Source organism: Monodelphis domestica, chromosome 5, assembly GCF_027887165.1.
Source record: "Monodelphis domestica isolate mMonDom1 chromosome 5, mMonDom1.pri, whole genome shotgun sequence".
Taxonomy (NCBI): Eukaryota; Metazoa; Chordata; class Mammalia; order Didelphimorphia; family Didelphidae; genus Monodelphis; species Monodelphis domestica.
The window spans coordinates 30,251,164-30,270,990 of record NC_077231.1 but is presented as its reverse complement, the minus strand read 5'-3'; the positions used below and the strand labels follow the sequence as shown (position 1 = coordinate 30,270,990).

Here is a 19,827-nt window from a genome sequence, read left to right as displayed (position 1 = left end):
AACTCTGACCCTTGGATTGTTCCAGTAGCCTGTCTCTGACTAGTCCGTCCTCCCCAGCCCTTCGGGAAGGGGGAAGGGAATAGATGCCTCCCCAAGAACTGAATGCTAGTCTATTCTTGGGAAGGGCCTGGAAACCACTCTGGCTGCTGCCTCCCCAGACTCCCAGATGTCCCCCCCACTGTCTTTTGGAGGTCCTGTTTTAGCACAATATTTGAGGATGGGGACTGGGGTAGATATGCCTGGGTCCCTGTCCTGATTGTCCTCCTGGGTCTTGTTTCCCCTGAGGTCTCCATGGCAGGGACCCTGGAGGACCCTGGCCACAGGCCCTCTGGATCAGCTTTCTAGCTCTAGCAGAAAGGACAGAGACAGAAGCAGAGACAGCTGTCAAAACAGAGCCCACAGTAGGGGGTGGGAGAAGGCAACGGGAGGAAAGGGGAGCTGTCTGCCTAGGTCTGGGTCTCTCCATACCCCGGCAATCCGAGCAAGAAGTCCAGGGGAGTTGGATGTGTGGGTCTGGAGCTGGCTCCGAGGGGGTGAATCCCCTTCCCCTGGGTCTTTCCCACCATCCCCTGGATCTCTGTCCCCTCCCCTCCCCCAGGACGGTGGAGAAGATCCCAGGAGCCACAAAGGTCCTGGGGATAGAGGTAGGAATGTAAGGGCTGGGGAGGACAGAGCAGACTCAGCAGGCTGGGAGTCAGTTGAGGGCTGGGAAGAAGACGGAGCCCATCAGCATGGAAGAGAAGGAAGAAGAAGCAGACAGAAACTAGACAGTGTCCACTGTTCAGAGGTCCAGCAGAACGAAATGTTGCTGTTTCCCCCTAAAAGATCCCAAAGCACTTAAATCCCACCAAAACCCCAAATCGAGACAGGAGACGGTCTCAGCAGGGGAAGATCAGCCACCTGGGTTCCAGGCGGTTCTTTCTGGGGCCCTGGGGAGGGAGTAGATGTGTTTTGTATATGTGGGTGCCAGTTCATCCATGTGTTAGCCGGGAGAGAAGTGGGGGAAAGAGAAAAGGAAGTTACATAGGAAAGAGCTGATGAGAGGTCACAGATTCTCCTTGCATCAGACAGGAAAACCAGCCACCTCCCCAAAGGGCATCCTAGCCACCCTGCTTGCTTTTGCACCACATATTGCTCCTTTTTTCAACCCTGGTCTCTCCATCTGGAAATTCCCCAGGCCAAGGAATTTCCCAGCTTTCTGTGAAGATTTGAGCTAACGGGCACTAAGGGGAGGGATGGATGGTCTCTTGTCTGAAGGGGGCCTGAGGGGAACCAAGAAAGAATCCAAGTTGTCTGGTGTAGTAAAGTAGATCATGGGTGAATTATGTATTTCCTATCCAAAGTAAACGAAGCCTTGTCCCTCTTCCCAATTTCCCCCAGTCCCCACATCCCCACACTGTGCCTCCAGACCCCCTCCTGTCCCTCCAGTGGCCCACCAATCTCTATTCTGCTCATCCTAATGGCCCCCTGGCTCCTGCCAGTCTTGCTCCCTTTAGCTGAGCTGGGCCCCTCACCTGGGAATTAAATCGGATCTGACAGACATTACAGGAAATGACTGGCCGCTTGGTCTTGAGTAGAGGTCCCCCAAAGGTGTGGGACAGCACAGCCTTCTGCACGGGATCCATCTGAGAACAGAGTCAGGAGTGAGTCACAGACCCTGGCATACGGCCCCAGTCTCCAAAGGCCAAAAAAGGGAGACCCCTCTTTTATCATCTCCAGGCCAGTTTCCACATCAGCCACCTCGCTCCCCCAGCTGAAGTGCCCAGTGCTCCCAGCTTCCATGCCCTCTCTTCCTGTCAGCCCCAGGATTCCCAACCCCAACATCCCCGATCCCTCACCTCATCCCTTCTACCATTGGCCAGTCACCTCAGAACCCAAGTTAGCTGAGTGAGATCCTTTCCCCCAATCAACCTTGTCTCTTCCTGGGTCCTGCTCCTCTTGGGGAATACTTTGGGGGTGGGGAAGGGCTTGACTCTATGGTAATGGAGTGTCAAAAAAAGTTATCAGTGACCTCGTCTCTGGCTTTCTAGTCTCAACAGTCCACTTGGTGGCCAGAGAAACTCCTCAAATGTAGCTGCTGGGATTCAGCACATGAATGAGGTTGGGTGGGTGGGAGGAAGCGAGGACCCCCTGGCCCCTCCTCAGAGTTCCCCCTGGCTAGAGGAAGAGGACTCTTGTGAGCCATCTCTCCCTGAGCTGTAAGACCTCCAGGGCCAAGGCTGTGGTGCTGCTCAGGATCTGAAAAGCATCTCTCCCTCCACATGGGGAGATGGGCCAGCAGATGTCTCTTCAGCTGCCTGCCAAGAGCCCACATGGGGAGGGGAGGAGATGGGAGTTCCTATGAAGCCTTCTTCTGCCACAGGGGGCCAGGAGAGGCCAAAGGATGGAGCCAAGGGACCCCAGCACCAGACAATAGCTCCTCCTCACCGCCCCCCATTTCTAGCCCCTCTCTTCTTAGGGGGCCTGGGAGTGCCAGGCCTGGAATGCAGCTGGGGATAGGGAGGAATGGGTGGTGACAGGGACCACCCATAGGAATGGGGCCAAGCTGGGGTTGAAGCATAATCATCCAGATGGAGGGGTCAAGTGAGGGCGTGTAGCTGGGGGTTCCAAGATCCTTAGCTCCATGGCTGAACTCCCCCTGCCCTGGTTTCACTGTTTCCAGAGAGACTCTGCTTTTGAAAAGCAAATCAGGGAGGTGAGCAGACAGGACCCAGGCAGTTTGGCTCCCATCTAGCCATTTCCAATAACTGTGCTAAAAGGGGGAAGGGAGACAGGAGTTCAGAATGAGGAAGGTCACTGACAGTGACCCCCCAAGTCCTGGTAATGGGAGTGCTAGTAGCCTTGGCTTCATCATCCAGAAAAAGCGTTTGATGGACAGGTGTCAATATTGACTTTCTCCTGAAAGACCCAGCCCACATCCATGGAGAAGCCAACCAGGGGAAGGGGGTGTGTGTGCGCTCGCGTGCATGTGTGTGTGTGTGTGAGAGAAATAGAGAGAGAGAGAGAGAGAGAGAGAGAGAGAGAGAGAGAGAGAGAGAGAGAGAGAGAGAGAGAGAGAGACAGAGACAGAGAGAGAGAGAGAGAGAGAGAGAGAGAGAGAGAGAGAGAGAGAGAGACAGAGACAGAGACAGAGAGAGAGAAAGAGAGAGAGACAGAGAGAGAGAGAGAGGGACAGAGACAGAGAGAGAGAGAGCGAGAGAGGGACAGAGAGAGAGAGAGAGAGAGAGAGAGAGAGAGAGAGAGAGAGAGAGAGAGAGAGAGAGACAGAGACAGAGAGAGAGACAGAGAGAGAGAGAGAGGGACAGAGACAGAGAGAGTATGTATTAAGCATGCTGGGATGAGTCTTTGTGTATGGGTGGGACGTGAATGGGTATCATGTGCTTCTAAGACGTCAGCAGCTTATCTATCTCAGTGTGTGCAGGGCTAGAGACATGGGTGAAGGGCTCGGTTGTATAATCTACATATGTGGTGATCTGTGTATAGATATAAGGTGAACTGGCAATTACATCAATGTGTGATGTATGAGAAAGAGAGGGATGGAGAGATGGAGGGGAGAGAGAAAAGGAGGAAGAGGAGAGAGGAGAGAGATTGAGAAAGAGGGGAGAAAGAAAAAGAGAAAGAGGGAAAAAAAAGAGAATAGAAGTGACACAGTCTCCTTTGCCAGACCTAGGCCTCCAGGCTGAGACCCTAAACCCTGCCCCCTTGGCCCCCTGGTCCCCTCTGTTTCTTCACATGCTGGGTGGGGGTTGGGGATTCAGCCCAACCTGAAACTCAATATGGGCCAAGAAACCCAAGTCGGATGAGCTGGGTTAGAGAGAACGGTGTGTATGTGTGTACTGGGGGGGGGGGGTAGGAGGGGGATAGAAAGGGGGTGAAGGAAGAAGGACGAGCCCCCCAGTTCCTGCCTTCTGCCTGGGGTGCTGAGGCCCCTCAGTAGTGACAATGATTCTGACACTGCCCTTTGATTGTCTCTTTCTAACTCTTTTCTCGCCTTTTCCTGCCCCACAGCTGGCCCTGTCCAGTTCTCTCTGTCCCTCTCTCCTTCAGGGTGACAGAGCTCCCTCATCCTACTCCCAGGTTCCAGGAAAGGTCTAGTTTAACGCTGTAAATACCAGATTGGGGGTGGGGTGGGGGAGTGGGGGTCCACCCTCTCTCCAGAGGGAAGGCTGGGTGATGCCAAAGCCAGACAATCCCCCTCTGGGTATCTTCCTTCCCAGGAAACTGGAATAAATGTCAGCCTTGGTGTCAGAGCGCCTGGGCCCAATTCTCTCCAGAGAAGGAATGGTTCAGGCCAAGGTCAGGGGACTGAAGTGACCTAGCTCTCGGTCCTGAAGATTCTAAAGCCCATCCCCACATCTGGGCCCTTTCCTGGGATCCAGAGTCCTTCTGTGTGGGGGCCCCCAAGATATATGCCCCCAGAGGTCTTCAAAGACTAAAACCCAAAGTGGCTTGTCTTCTTGAGAAGCTGAGGAGAAATAAATCTAGAAGGGCGCTATGTGTATGGGGTGGGGGGAAGCAAGGAGAAACAGAAAGGGAAATTGAGGAGGGGGCTTTGATCCCCCTCCCTTCCATAGCCTTGTCTCTGATACAGCCAGGTGCCCCAAGCCCTCTCTTGATTTCTTCCCCCTTTCCCCAGCCCCGAACCCCTGCAGAATTCCAAACAAACAAATCAAGAAGGACGAGAGATGGAAAGGGAAGAGAGAAGGCCAGAGATTGGGGGCCTAGGCTAGAAGGACATCCAGATTGGAGAGCCCGGAGCAGGAGGATGGGTGAGGGGCTCGTCTGAGAGAAGCAGGTGGGAGACTTGGGCTAGGAAGGAATCCTGGGAGATGTAGAGGGCACAAAGAGGGCAGGCTCCGGGTGAGAAGCTGGCATGGAGGAAAGGAGGATGCAGTGGGCTCTGGAGGCATGGGAATCTGCAGAAGGGGAGAGCAGCCCCAAAAGCAGGCTGGAGTGCTAGGAGAGCGATGGGGGGGGGACCCGCTGGGCGATCTGGGCCGGGCCCAGGGGGCAATCGGGGCGGGGGATCCGAGGGAGGGCAGGGGGACCCGGGGGGCAGCCGGGGTTTCAGTGGCTGAGATGGGAGAGGCGGCTCGCAGGGGAGGGGCAGGCGGGGGCTGCGGCAGCGGCGGGAGCCGAGAGGGGCGGAGAGGGGCGGGGGGCCGGGGTCGCTTACCCTGCGGGCCCCCGGGGGCCGCGACTCCATGGCCCGGGGTGGGAGGACCCGGGCGGAGGGGGGCCGGGCCGGGCCGGGGCAGGGACGCGGCGCTCGCTGCCCGTGCGGCTCGGGGCTGTGCGGCCGGGCCGGCCCGGGTGGAGGGAGGCGGGCCCGGCCGGGAACTGGGCCCCGCCCCGGAGGAGGGGCTGAGGGCGGGCCCGGACCGGGGGCGGGAACCCAACCCGCGGCAGCCGGGGGCTAGGGGCTCTCCGCTTCCATCTAGGCCTGTGGGGACACCCCTGCCCTTCGGATCGCTGGCGTCCTCAATCCCTTACACAGCCCGTCTCACTCTGACTCCCCTCTGGGACTGGGCCGCGGTCCCCACCTCCCATTGGGGGTCCCTTGGCTCTTCCTGTTAGCCTGGAGGAAACTGAGGCACAGAGAGGAGCGCACCGTCCTTCACCTGTAGGTGAGGAAGATGGGAACAGAAACCAGGTATCCTGGTCCCCGGCCCCTACCTCTTCCCGAGCCACCCCCTAGGGGGCAGAACTGGGGGACCCACGCCGCAGAAGCTCTTCCAATACCCCACAGGCCCCAACCACGCTTCAGCATCTGTGCAGGCGCTGCCCTCTGGTGGCCACGTGTGGCAGGGGAAGGGGGGACCCGCAGAGGTCCTACGAAGGGTAACCTCAGATCAGCTGAGACCTCTTCCCATCCCCCAAAGCACACTGCCCGCCCCACTCCACCCCCTACACCCTTCGGAGAGCCTCCCCAACCTGGGCTTTGGGAGCTCATTTCATCCAGGCTCAAGCAGAGGCAGAGGAAAGGCAAGGCTAGCGTTGGGTGGGTGGGGGTACGGAGGCAGGCAAGGGGCCGGCTGGGAGCGGGACACCAGAGAGATACCAACAGAGGCCTGGTGTGGAGAGCAGTGATCCAACTTTATGGGCTTCAAATGGCGGAGGCCCCTTTAAAGAGGCTCCTTCCATGGGTATTCTGTCTCCTCATTCCATTAGAGATGGGAGTGAACATGAACACCACTGCCCCTACCCCCGCCAGGGTCTCTCACTGCTTTTGAGGTGGCAGCCGAACTGGATTGGGGCTCAGGAAAGCCAGCCTTCAACTCTTCTTCACCTGGGAGCCTAAGCTCTTTAGGGGCAGGCAAGGGCTGCTTCCTTTTTGGGTGGGACAGAGATGTCCCAGGCAGGAAACTTCTTTTACCAGTGTAGGTCAAGCTCTTCTCTGTCTGCAGAGTTTGTAGTCTTAGAACTTAGAGGTTAAGTGTTCTTGTCCAAGGTGATCTCCATGACCATAATGAGTGGGAAGAAGGATTTGAACCCAGGTCTTTCTGGTTTCCAAGCCTGTTCCCAATTCACTACACTAAGCTGCCTCTGGCACATAGTAGGTGTTTCAGAAATAATTAACTGTGTGACCTCGTTATGTGTCAATGACCTGGCAAATTACTTCCTCTTTGTTTCCTGATCTGTAAAATGATCAGGCAGGCGAAGGTGCCTTCTAGCTCCAACACCATACTATTGCATCCAGAGCTGACTAGAATCTGAGTGGAGGCTGAGGGTAAAGAGTAAGGAGAAGCCCTGTTATTAAAGCCATTGTTCCTCCTTCCACTCTCCGTCCTCCCCCACCTCTCTGGGGCATCTGCTACAGCCAACAGTCCCTTCTTTCTGAAACCCTCTCCTCCCTTGTCTTTCTGGACCCACCTTTCCCTCTCCTCTATTTCCTCTTAGCTGGCTCTTTTCCTGTTTCCCTCTCTTATAAATGGCCTCTTCTGGAAGGCTGAATCTCTACGCTCCAGGCAGTAACTGTTTTTTCTTTTTTTTAAAGGCAATTGGGGTAAAATGATTTGCCCTGGTCACATAGCTAGGAAGCCAGGCATTAACTATTACCTCTATGCAGTTTAAATCAATGAACAATTCATATTTCCATAGGTTGGATAGGTTACACCAGTGGTGTTCAAACTCATAGAAACAGAAGCCACTGATCCCCATATTGACTTAGTTATAAAATGTATTATCTATGTTTTGTTGTATATTTCTTTTGTTAAATATTTCCCAATTACATTTGAAGCTGGTTCAGGCCCATGGGAGTGTTGTGACATCACTGCTTTATATAATAGTTTCTTTATAATAGCCTCACAGAGAAGGCAGTACATATATCCTTATTCCCATTTTACAGTTGCAAAACTGAGACTCAGAGATGGTAACTGACTTGCCCAGTCATAGAACTAGTGAGTTTCAGGACCTAGATTCAAACTTCGGTGTCTCTTGGCTCCAAATCTCTTATTTTGACTCTTTGAGACTGAACCCAGGATGGTGTATGTAGCTAGCTCTCCTGACTTACAGTAGAGTGGGAAAAGCAGAGGGTCTATGGCCAGAGGCCCTGGATTTAAATCTAGGCTCCTTTCTTTGCACAGGTGGGGACTACAGGTATGGGATACTGCAGATCTTTGCAGCCTTGATGATGCAGTCAGTTTGGCTGAGCTGCTCTCCATTCCCTTTTTATTTCATTTTTTATTCCTTGGGCTACGAGATGGCTTAGCTCTCTGGGGATGGGATGGTAGAGGGAGGGATATGTTTGGGAATGGAAGGGATTTAAAAACCAAATACTCGAATAAGAATTGTGCTTTTTAAAAAAAGAAATCTTGGCTCTGTTTTCATCTTGGACAAACTACTTAGCATCTTTAGAGCCTGTTTCTTAATCTGGAAGATGAGGGGTTTGACCTAAATGATGCTAAAGGTCTCATGATCTTCTGGCTTCTGATGGAAGACATCACACACTACCTCTGGAGCACTGTCCTCAGTCCTGAACTTCTAATGATCTCTCCTGTGGCCTTTTTAGTTCTGTGCCCCCCCCCCCCCTCTTTTAAACCCTTACCTTCTGTCTTAGAATCAGTACTGCATATTGGTTCCAAGGCAGAAGAGAGGTTAGGGCTAGGCAATGGGGGTTAAGTGACCTGCCCAGGGTCACATAGCTAGAAAGTATCTAAAGTCAGATTTTTCTCATCTCTAGGACTTAATTCACTGAGTCATCTAGCTACCTCCTTTTTTTTTTTAAACCCTTACCTTCTTTCTTAGAATTAATACCAGTTCCAAGGCAGAAGAACATTAAGGACTAGGCAAGGTGGGTGGTGGTGGTGGTGGTGGTGAAGTGACCTGCCCAGGGACACATAACTAGAAGGTTCTGAGGTTACATTTGAACCTAGGACCTCCTGTCTCCAGGCTTGGCTCTCTAGCCAACTGAGCCACCTAGCTGCCCCTCTATGTCCTTCCAATGTCCTAAACTCAGTAGACCTGAAACTATGAACGTCATTCTCCCTCCCACTCCTCCCAACAAAATCTACTTCCCAGCTCCTACTTCTGTTACTGTCACCTCCATTGTTTCAAGCTGGAGACCAGTATTCAGTCATCTGGGACACCTGCCTCTCCATCACCTCCACACTAACTCTTAAGACGTCCCAGCTCCGTCTGTGCAGGGCAGTGTGCTAGGGGCTGGCGATTCAAAGAGGAAAGAACACATTGCAGCACCCTCGAGGATTCGGTGAGTGTTTATTAAGCGCCTCAGCACTTCACAAATATTATCTCATTTGATCTTCCCGGCAACAACTCTGGGAGGGAGACACTATCCTCAGCCCCATTTTATTGCTGGGAAAGTGAGGCAGACAGATGAAATTACTTGCCTAGGGTCCCACAGCTGGTGAGTTGTCTGAATCAGGGCCTGAACCTTTTACAAAGATAAATACAGAAACAAACTCCTCGCCAGTTTTGGTATACAAGTGCACCGAGAGTCTGTGGCTTCACCCATGGAGAGGACTTGAGGCACAGGAACTCCTTCCAGAAATTCACAAATGCCGATCTCAGTAATAAGACCTTGGCGAGGTAGTTTTGACGATCATGTGTAGAATTTAGTATGTGCTTTTTAAAAGACAAGCAATATGAAATGGCTCTTCATGGTTTCGTATAGAATCTTCTTTTTATGTTCTCTTGTGTTGATAGAAATGTTTTTCTTGTTTACATTCAGAATTTTTTAAAACTAGAACCTCATCTGGTGCAGTAAATTCATGTTTGTATTCCGCCATAAAAAAATCAATAATAAGACTTTGGGAGTTGCCTAAGGCATATCAAGGTTAAGTGACTTGTCTAGGGTCATACAGTAAGTGCCGGAGGTCTAGGGATTGTTACCTATGTTTCCCTGAAATAAATACGTATTATTTTTGTCTGTATGCATTTATAGGGAGAGAGTATGTATATATATCTAGTCCCTGAGTACTGCCCTTGGCCACACAGCTAATAATTCAGCCCCAAACTCTACACCCTTTAAGGGTTACAAAGTGCTTTCCTCACAACAAGCAATTCCAACCTCATTTTGCAGATGAGAAAAAGATCTCGGACAGAGACGTGACACAAGTTCTCCTTGGTCACATAGCTGGTAAATGTTGGGAATTTGAACCCAGGTCTCTGCCCCCTTACACTGTGGGACTACCTACCCACTGTAGAGCATATTCTAACAGGAAAGATTTCAACTTCAAGTGCTACAAGGTATGTTGGGTTAGCTATTACTAGTTTACCACACTGGCCGCTCTGTGGGTGAGCATTTCAGGCCACTGCAGCCATGTTGGACCTTGCAGCCCTATAAATTCTTGGGGTTTAGGAACTGGAAGGGGCCTTACGGATCAGCTAGTCCAGCTCTCTTGTTTTACAGAGCAGGAAGTGAAGACCCAGAGAATCACATGAGCTAAGACTGGATGGTGTCTCCCCAAAGTCTTAGTGTGGTTTTAAGCTAGTTAAAGCTCACCCTACAATCAGGCCCCCAGTGCAAAACTGCAAAACCTCACCTTTAAATGATTGTTCCTATTGGCAAATGCTATAAGTTAGGGGTTGATTTTTTGGTCTTTATTATCCTGAGTGAAGAGAGTACTGGAGAAAATATTAATAATGAAGATTAAATGTAAAAGTATACAAAAACGAATGATTATTCATTCTGTGGAACTATTTTTCCCTATAATGTGGTTGGCACCAACATAAGCTTTTAAAGGACTTCAGTGCTGGAGGGGCTGCTAGGTGGCTCAGTGGATAGAGAGACAGGCCTGCAGACTAGAGTCCAAATCTGGCCTCAGACACTATGACCCTGGGCAAGTCACTTAACCAAAATTACCACTGTTCTGCCTTGGAACTGATACTTTAGTATTGATTCTAAGATAGAAGAACCTCAGTGTTGGGAGGGTTCTCAGAGGCTATCTAGCCCAGATGGTACCAAATAAGAATGTCATCCAGCCTTTGCTTGACAGCCTTCCTCCTCTAGGAAGTCTTCTCTGATTGCTCATGCCTTCACTGATTTCCCTCTCCTCTGAACACTTTCAGAACTTATAGTCTGTATCACAAATGTTGCACCTAATTACATACCATGGGTTGAAGGGGGAGAATTCATATAAACTAACCATATCTCCTTAACTAGATTAGAAACTCCCTCAAATCAAAAGGATCAAATGAGATAATATTGGTTAAAAAAAGAAGAAAAGGCACCTAGCACAGAGCCTGGCACAATGTAAGCTGTGTAAAAGAAATGTTTGTTCCCTTGCCTTCCCATTCTTCAGTCCCCAGAAGCACCGAGGAGTAGTAATTGTGCTCAATTTAAAATCCAGAGAACTGAATTCAAACCCCCAAGTCCTCCAGCTCTGTGATCATGGGCAAATGATTTCCCCTTCCTAAGTCTCACTTTTCCCATCTGTTTAGTGGTGACCGTGATAGCTACCCCTCAGAGTTCTGAGGAAAGCATTCTGTATATCTTACGGTGCTGGAGAAAAGGGAATGACAAGTTTTCCTCATAGAGAAAGGCGATGGAGTAGAGATGGGCTTAGAAGAGCAGGTGGGATGGAGGGAGGGAGTGGGGGTGTCCCAGCTCCTTGCTAGATTGTAATCTCCTTTGGAAGGGATGTAGATACTCTCACTGTTTTTTTGTATCCTTCTTGAGTAGGGCCTTGCTAAATGTAGCACTGAGTGGAAATGTGGGGATGGGGGGGGGGAGAGAACTAGGCTGGGGCGAAAAGGAGAGTTTGGATGAGACCTGATGGGGAGAAGCAGGGCTTAGACTCGGATGAGAAGGGATGGGAGGTCAGAAGAGACATTTGAAGAAAGAAAAAGGGGGAGGGTTTGGGGAGCAGAGACTGGGGAGGGGGTCGGGCCATCCTTACCGTGCCAAAGTTGCTGAAGAGGCTCAGGGTAGGGGCCGGCTCCATTGGAAAGGGCAAGATCTGCTTGAGGTCGAGGGGGGGCTGCATGATGGGGGGCGGGTGAAGCAGAGGGAGGGGCCCCGCCCGACTCAGGCTTCCTGTAGCAGGGAGAAGGTAGGTTATAGGGGGAGGGGGGAGGTTAAGGGGTAGTAGTTGAGGACTGTGTCCTCCCCAACTGCAGCCACCATGTCTGTGCTGTTCACCCCCCACCCCCCTACCCCTCCGAATACACTTCATGGGGCTTCAGCTAAAAGGGTGCTATATATGGGGACAGAAACAGGGAGGGTGCAACTCTTTCCCCCAGGGCTGGTTTCACTTCTCCCTTCTCCGGGACTCTCCCATCCTCCAAGATTTCACGACACTTTTCAGACCCAGAAGGAAGCCCAGGACCCAGCCGTCCCTTATCCCTAGCTCTGTCTCCAGGAATCTGGCCCTTTTCCTCCTCCCTGAGGATCCCAAAGCCCTTAGAACCCCAAAGGAAGAGAAGCCATGGAAGGAACCTCCAAGGTCATCTAGTTCAACCCCCACTCACATCATGAATCCTAGTTACAACATCCTGACAAGTGGTCATTCCAGCCTCTACTCAAGGACCTCCCATCATGAGAAACTCACTGCATCCCAAAGCAGCCCCTCCCCTCTGCCCCACTTTTCCAGGATCCTGATTGGCTGATTCTCTTGACCAGGCTTGGAGGGGGTGAGATGGGAGGATGAGAGAGGGAGAGTGTCAGGGACAGGACCCAGGAAAAGGAAATTTGTCAGGCTTGGAGCCCTGGGGCAGGGGGGCACCTGTCCAGCCCAAGTGACCCTTTCCTCTCCCCAAAGAGAAGAGGGATGAGATGTATGGGGACAGGAAGTGTGTGTGCGTGTGTGTTGGGGTGGGGGTGTTCTCAGTGGGCATAGCTTCTCCTTCCATCCAGCTCAAGTTGGATTCCATGCCCCTTCTACTCTTCCTCCACATTTGGCCTTCTGGACCTAGGCACAACTGATCTACTTCCTTTCACTAACGGCCTTCTTGTGGCCTGACGTTGAGCTCCTTAGTCTCCAACTTAACAATATATCCTTTTTTTTTTTAAAGCCCTTACCTCCTGTCTTAGAGTTAATACTGTATATTGGTTCCAAAGCAGAAGAGTGGTAAGGACTAGGCAATAGGGGTCAAGTGACTTAGCCAGGGTCACATAGCCAAGAAATATCCTTTTAAAGAACATCCTGGAACTGAAAGCAACATTTCATGTGTGATGAGAAAGGTCACTGGATTTGGAATCGGACTTTGATCTCAGGCCATTCATTTCATTTGTGGGAAGCCATGTTCCCTCATTCATAAAATCCAGGGGTTGGATACAGTGACCTTTAAGGGTCCTTCCAGCTCAATATTCTATGATCTTATGGTCCTTCCCACTTCAGAAATAAGACGTGACCTGACGAGGCAGAAGGCAGAAATGGCCTTCCTCTCTGAGTCTTGGGTAAGAAAACACACTAGGGAGAAAGCTGGCTCAGATTGTGGTTGTCGAATGCCTCAAGTACCATGGAAGAGCACTTTAGTGATGACTGGGTGGCTCAGTGAATAGATACCTGGACCTGGAGTCAATTTCAAATTCAGTCTTAGACATTTCCTAGCTGTGGGACCCTGGGCAAGTCAGGTAACCTTTATCTACCTCAGTTTCCTCAACTATAAACTTAGGATAATAATAGCACCTACCTCCCAGGTTGTTGTGAGGTCCAGACAAGATAATATTGTAAAGAAAGCACTTAGCGCAGTGCCTAGCACACAGTAAGCACTTAATAAAAGTTTGCTCCCTTCCCTACTTCCAGGCTTAACTAAACATTGCCATTGCTCTAAAATTATTTAAAATCGGGAAGCTGGGGCTCGAGAAGGGCTGTAAACAACACCTGAGACCTCAGCCCACATGGAAACCCTTCTTCTTCCCCCCCCCCCCCCATCCCATTCGAGTTCTCTCTCCCCCAGGCATCTCCTGCTTCTCTTTTGAAGGAGGAAGCATATCCAGGGCCATCAGAATGGGGAATGCCTAAGTCTGAACCAAAGGAGGAAATGAAAATCCCAGCCCTCCCAGCCACCCAGCCTATCCAAAGAAAGGGGTACCACCCCGGCTGGCCGCCCCTCAGAGTCTCCATCAGCCATGGGCCAGCTCTAGCGCCTTTCCCCGGTCACTAACCACCCCACCTGCTTTTTTCCCCAGGAACAAATGTAGAATCAGGAGATGGAGGGCCTGGCTCCTGTCCCTTCTCTTTTCCCAAAGAGGACAGGGTGGCCCGGGTCCTTTTTAAATTCCTCTTCCAGGCTTCTCCTTTTTTTCATACCTGATAGAGCTCGTGCCCATCGCCCTGGGGCACTGGCCCCAGCCCCCCTAGGGCTCCAAGGCCGACAAATTCCCTTTTCCTGGGTCCTGCCCCTGACACCCTCCCTCTCCTATCCCCCCACCCCCCCAAGCCTGGCCAAGGGAATCAGCCAATCAGGATCCAAGAAAAGTGGGGCAGAGGGGAGGGCGGGGGAGCAGGGATTAGGGGAAGCAGAGGAGAGGGAGGGGGTGGGGGCGGACTCAGGCACAGCTCAGGGTAGGGGGAGTTTGGCCCTCTAGTCCTCGGGATCTCCTCCATTTGGAGCCAGGACTGTGGCAGGATGTCTGAGACCTAGTGTTTCATCTGGGAGGCCAAGGGGGCACAGGGGGCTCCTGGGGCCGGGGGTCAGGTTTGTGGGGCTGAAAGTGGATGCTTGGGGTAGGAGCTCTAGATTCTCAGCTGGTGCTCCAAATCCTGGGGTTCTATGCCCCAGCTCTGAAAGGGGGGAAGGAAAGAAAGGGATGGCAGTGCCAGGGCCTTTTGGGCCAAGGGAGACAATTTGGAACTCAAAGTGTTGTTGGAAAATGTTTATAATAAATCATTTCCTAAAAGAATGGGATGGGAATGGATAGAGGGAAAGAGACTGGCAAAGACCAGAGAAATGGCTCCAGAGGAAGACTGAGAGAGAAAATGGCAGAGGTTAAGATAGGACAGGGGGATGTGGGGGCACTGGCCACTTCCTCTCCTGCCCTCCCCCTCCTCCTTAGCCCAGAGTGGCAGCAGGGAATGGTGCTAGAAACCTGAGCTCTCCCAGAGCCCCTAGCACCCTCCACCCCACCCCCTGCCCACCCCAGATGGCTAGGAGCTATCACTTCTCCTCTGCCCTCTCGTAACACACACGGAAACTGGAAGCTGCCCCTTGGCCACCATGCCCATTGCCCTGACTTCCAGGTCTCGAATGAAGATCTCTGAGTTTCTCCTTCTATGGGGGGGGGGAGGGGAAGAGCTGCAAATGTTTGCCCACATCCACACCAGTCCCCAGCTCTCCAGCCAGTCTTGGGGAGAAGGTAAAGGCACGTTTTCCAGCTGGTTGAGTGCCCAGGGCTTTCCCAAGGAGGGGAGCGCCAACGGTCCCTGTCCAGCATTTCCCCTCGCTGCCTGCCCTGCTGTTTGTGTGGGACGGGGTCCCAGCTGGGGGCTGAGTGGAGACAGAGGCTTTGCAGAAGGAGCATTTGGAGCGGAAGTCATGAGATCTGGGCTGCCACAAGCTGTGGGATTATCTAATAATTGTCATTTAACCTCGGTGAGTCCTAGTTTCTCCATAATAATAATGGCTGCGCTCCCTCTTCCCAGGGATGTTGAGGAAAGCGCTTTGTTAAGTTGGCCTGATCTAGAATGGGAGCTTCCCTAGTCAGGGGGGCAGGGGGACGGGAGCTCTGTCCTCAAAGACACTTCCCTTTAGGCTAAGAAAGTTGGAAGTGGCCTTAGAGCTAGTCTGGTTACAGATGGGGAAACTAAGGCCCTGAAAGCCAACATGGCCAAGGTCACCCAGGTCATGGTGGCAACGCTGGGATTTGGAACCCAAGTCTTCTTACTTCAGGAACCTTCTTTCTCCCACTCCATGGCTTCTGACCGGGGACCCCAGGTTTGGTTTGGGAGTGGGTCCGATAAGAGACTGGAGCAAATCCGGATTGAGTCCGGGAAGGTCTCCCACCTGCTACGAGGTGAAATCGGGTTTGTTGGATTGCATTGGATTAGGTGAGTTGGAGTGGGAATCCCAGTGTCCCGAAGGGAAAAGATCAATGGGGTGGAGAGGAAGGTTGGGTCTTTAGAAAGCCAAAGAGCAAGATGAAGTAGAGGCTAGGAAGCCAAAGGGAGGGACTAGATCTAGGCTGGGGCAACTAGCTAGAGACGCTCATTAGAGGAATTGCCCTTGGGCAGAGAGAGCCCTGCCCTTGTCCCTTGGAAGGATCTCCAAGTGCTAGGTGAGTCCGAAGACTCCCTGAGCAAGTCCCCTTTGCCTCAGTTTCCTCATCTGTAAAATGAGCTAGGGAAAGAAATGGCAAATCACTCGCTTCAGCATCTTTGCCAAGAAACCCCCAAAGAGTCACAGAGAGTTGCACACAACTGCACGAGTGCTTTTAAAAACAGAATCTCCAGAGTTTTTAGATGGCAGTCTTCATCCCCACCTTCCCCGCCATTTTCATTTAGCTTCATCTCCCCTTCTCACTTCAAGACATATTTGTCCTTCTTCATCTGAGTCTGCTCCTCAGGGACCTGTTTGTTCTTGTTGAATCCCACTCTTAAGCCCTCTCAGCTCGGAGCCCAGGAATTCCCAGCTCGACTTACCAAAGCCCTGTCCTTCCCATCTTCTCCCCTATCCCCCCCCCCCCCCCAGCCTCATACTCCAGGCCTGGGGCAGGCCTATTCACTCCAGTGGGTCGGTCCAAAATCTCCCTGGGGAGGAGCGGGCCAAAGGAAAGGCACCAAAAGGAGAGTGAGCCTTGGGAGTCAGGTTCAGGCTCAGGCTAGAATGGGGTTCAAGAGGAGATAAGGATCAGAGGGAGGACCGGAGGCTTTCACCAGAGGGCTGGGGTGGAGCCCCAAAGCAGGAGAAGCAGAGGACAGAGATAGGGTGACCTCAGAGGTAGGTCCAGGTTGCGGTCAAAGGTGAGGAAGGCTGAGCCAGTTCAACAAATGTACCGAGTTCAGCATATAACATATACTCGTACAGTCTCTCTGCCAGGCCCCCAGGGATTTACAAAAAAAGATTGGCGCCAAGGAGCTGACACTCAGTGGGGGAAAGCCAGGAACACAAATAACCAGGACTAAGGGAAAATGTGACAAATGCAAGGTGTTAAAGGGGTTTGAGGAGGAGGAAATCGCTTTGGTGGAGGGGAGGAGGAGGAAGAGTCAGAATCACTTCAAGAAAGATTTCATGGAGGAAATACCTGAATTGGGCCTGGAAGGAAGGGACTTTAAAAGGTGAAGGGAGGGAGTTAGATGGGAGGGCCCTAGGAGCCCTGGAGATGTAAGAGGAGAGATCCTGGAGGGGGGAGCCACCTTCTAGGAAGCTTGGCAAGAGCTGAGGTGAGTGTGGGCCCAGGTCTAGCTTGGACTCCTAGGAGATTTGAACTCATTTTCTACCCCCCCTCTCTTCCCCCAAGATTTCTTATTCCTGCCAAATTGGGGGGGGGTGTAGTGGTAATTCTCCAAACATTGTTTCTTTGTCTGAGTCCCAGTTCTAGTTCTCCTTTTCCTCAGTTTCCCTTTTCCTGGAAGGAGGCAGATTAAGAGCTAGAAAATGCTTTGAAGTCAAAGATGAAAGGGACAGGGGGATGATTATGGGCAACTATTTAAACCATCATCTGTAATAACAGTTCCCCTTCCCCCTCTCCACTGTGCACCCTGGGGGTAGGGAGATGGGGATGGGGGAGGGGACAGGTAGTCTTCTGGGTCCTCTGGGGGAATCAGGCTGGCTGAGAGGCCTCAGGACCCCTCTGTCAGCTTCTTAGAGCTGAAGATCAAGGAGGGAGGTCAGAATTCAAGGTTGTCAAAGATCTCAATTTGTAGGTTAGTTAGACCTGATCCCAGACCTAGGCTCCCTAGATGCCTCAGAGGAACATCAAAGGCCCAGAATGGAGAGTTTAGAGGATGGAGCCTAAAGCTTAGGCTTTGGGGTGTTTCTCCCTCTCTCCCTCCCTCTCTCTCCCCCTCTCCTTCCCTCCTTCTCTCTCTCACCTTCTGTTTCTTTTCCCCTCTCCCTCCCTCCCTCCCTCCTTCTCTCTCTCTCCCTCTCTCCCCCATCCCTCCCTCCCTCTCTCTCCCCTTCTCCTTCCCTCCTTCTCTCTCTCACCTTCTGTTTCTTTTCCCCTCTCCCTCCCTCCCTCCCTCTCCCTTCCTCCCTCCTTCTCTCTCTCTCTCCCTCCCTACCTCCCTCTCTCACCTTCTGTTTCTTTTCCCCTCTCCCTTGGTCACTGTCCCTCCCTCTCTCCCCCCTCCCCTTCTGTCTCTCTGTCTCTGACTGCATCCTTTTCTTCCTGGCAGGTGTGGCAGCCTTACCCCACCCCAGCCTTTCCCTCCCGCTGTTATATTTGGCACGGAGTAAGGGGTATATTGTGGTGTCTTCCTGGGAAATGTGAGGGAAGGGAGCTCTGAAGGAACTTGGAGCCCAATTGCTGACCCAAGGTTTGTGCCATCTTGAGCCCACTTTCCCTGGGCTCTCCCGGGCGCCAGGGAAAATAATCATCTGCTGTCCCTGGGTCGCTGGGCCCCCCAAGGGTGTGTGGGGTCACACAGGCCTGAGGAATGCTGAGCCTCCGGTCTAGGTTTGGGGAATTGGAGGACTGCTGACTGGCACAGTCCCTCCTTCCTCTGGGGATGGAACCCACCGAGGAGGAAAGGAGAGGGAAGGGAGTGAGGAGACCCAGGTGGAGATGGGAAAGGAGAGGTGGATCAGGAGGGAGTAAGGTGAGAGGGGGAGCCCAGGCCGAAGAAGAACTCGAGGAATGGAGGGAAAGAGAAAAAGCCTGGGCTAGAGGAGGAGAGGGAGAGAGAAGCCAGCTCGCTCCTAGCCAGGAGGGCAGCCCTTGGGCCTAGAAGGTAGGTGGCCGCAGCAGGGAGAGTTACAGGTGGCCACTGGGCTGGGGGGACGCCTCCCTAGACCCGGCCAGGGCGAGATCAGAGGTCAGAGCTGGGCCTTCCGGAACGTCAGGCAACAGAGTGAAACAAAGTCAGAAGGAGATAAAAGAGAAGGACCAAGACTGAGCCAGGCTCCCACCCCACCCCCATCCCCCAGGGCTCCTCTCGATGTAGGTCACCTGGGATGGGGCTCTCAGAGGCCAGACAGAATCACCTCCCCCTTCCTTCTGCCCACTCCCCCTCCCAGCCGGCTCCCCAGTCGGAGGAAGGGGAGGCCCAGGGGGTGGGGTAGGGTGGGGGCACAGGTTCCCAGCCCGTGGAACTGGGAGTGAGTGGGGCAGGTTCCAGCCTGTAAGAGCAGGACGGTTGCAGAGACAGGAGCAGAGCAGGCTCTGAGCCGCCCAGGCCTTTGGGATGGGCAGTTCCCAGCCCTCCTCCCATTCCCTCCAGCCCAAGCCCACAAAACCCCGAAGCCCTGGGGCGCTCCTGCCCCTTCCCTCCTCCAGCAGCCAGGCCCCAGTCCCATTCGCTCCATTCCGGCCCCCCCAATCCCTCCGCCTCTTCTCTGCCCCGTGCTAGTGCTCCCAGACTCGATTTCCCCTTGGATCCCAGGCCTGGTTCCTCTTCCCCACTCTGCCCCCCTCCCCCCCCCCCATCTTCCTTGATTTACCCCTGCTCCCAGCCTCTTCCTTCTTCCTTTGCCCTTCTCCACTCTGGCTCAGGCCAGTGTGGATGTGGGTGGGAGAGGGGAGAGGTGGTGCTGGTGGCGGGGCAGTACCACAGCGCCCCCCCCCCCTGCGCTCCAGCCCCCAAACAACCCCCTCCCCAATCCCAGCCAGCCTTCCTAGAATATTCATGAGTCTCATGAATATGCAGCACGCTCATTACGGGAGCCCGGTTCGCCCCTACCCCCATCTCCTCGAGTAGTGAACCGTAAGGGAAAAGGGGGCTCTGGGGGGGACCAGGGGGCACAGATGTGGAGCCAGATGTGGGGGGAGGGGGGCCAGGCTCTGACAGGAGCCCGCTGTCACCGCGAAGCCCAGGATGGGGGGGGATCGGAGAGCCAGAGGGGACCCCAGGGGTCCGGAGATTGGAGCTACGGAGGCCACTCACCGAGGATCATGTTGGGGACCCAGGCGTTCGGGGCTCCGCGCGGCTCCGTCCCGGGGGCCGATCTGGCGGGGTTGGGGGGGGAGAGGAGGAGCCAGGGGAGGAGCTGGTGGCTGGGTCGGGGCGGAGCGGGGGCGGGGCTGGGGCTAAGAGCAGGTGAGGAAGGGAGGGAGGCTCGGGGAGAGGGAGAGGGGGCAGGGCCGTGGGAGGCCTCTGTGTGGGAGGGGGCTCCGGGGCTCTCCCCGCCACTCTTGCCAGTGGCGCCCTGGCTCCCAGCTCGCTTCTGTTTCTTTCCTGGAGCTGGCTCGGGGTGGCAGGACGTCTGGAGAGGGAGGCAAGGGCTGGGGCTAGGGGATATCTGGGGGACCCGACATCGCAAACC

At 53.3% G+C, this 19,827-nt stretch overlaps 1 protein-coding gene across 5 annotated transcripts in view; it reads right to left on the bottom strand.

Annotated features, from left to right (window-relative positions):
* Positions 1 to 19,541, bottom strand: part of ZNF385A (zinc finger protein 385A) — a 28,174-nt gene extending 8,633 nt beyond the window's left edge. Inside the window, exons 1-3 of one of the 5 annotated variants that reach the window (XM_056797994.1) lie at positions 19,449 to 19,541; positions 11,361 to 11,497; positions 1,515 to 1,625 (exon numbers count right to left, since the gene is read on the bottom strand). In XM_056797994.1, coding sequence (XP_056653972.1) covers positions 1,515 to 1,625; positions 11,361 to 11,497; positions 19,449 to 19,458 — 258 coding nt within the window. In that variant the 5' untranslated portion in view covers positions 19,459 to 19,541. Of the gene's footprint in view, positions 1 to 1,514; positions 1,626 to 5,176; positions 5,330 to 11,360; positions 11,498 to 13,715; positions 13,805 to 19,448 lie in introns of those variants that run through there. The other 4 variants (XM_056797998.1, XM_056797995.1, XM_056797997.1 and 1 more) reach the window with 4 other exon arrangements.
* Positions 19,542 to 19,827: the final 286 nt, after the last annotated feature.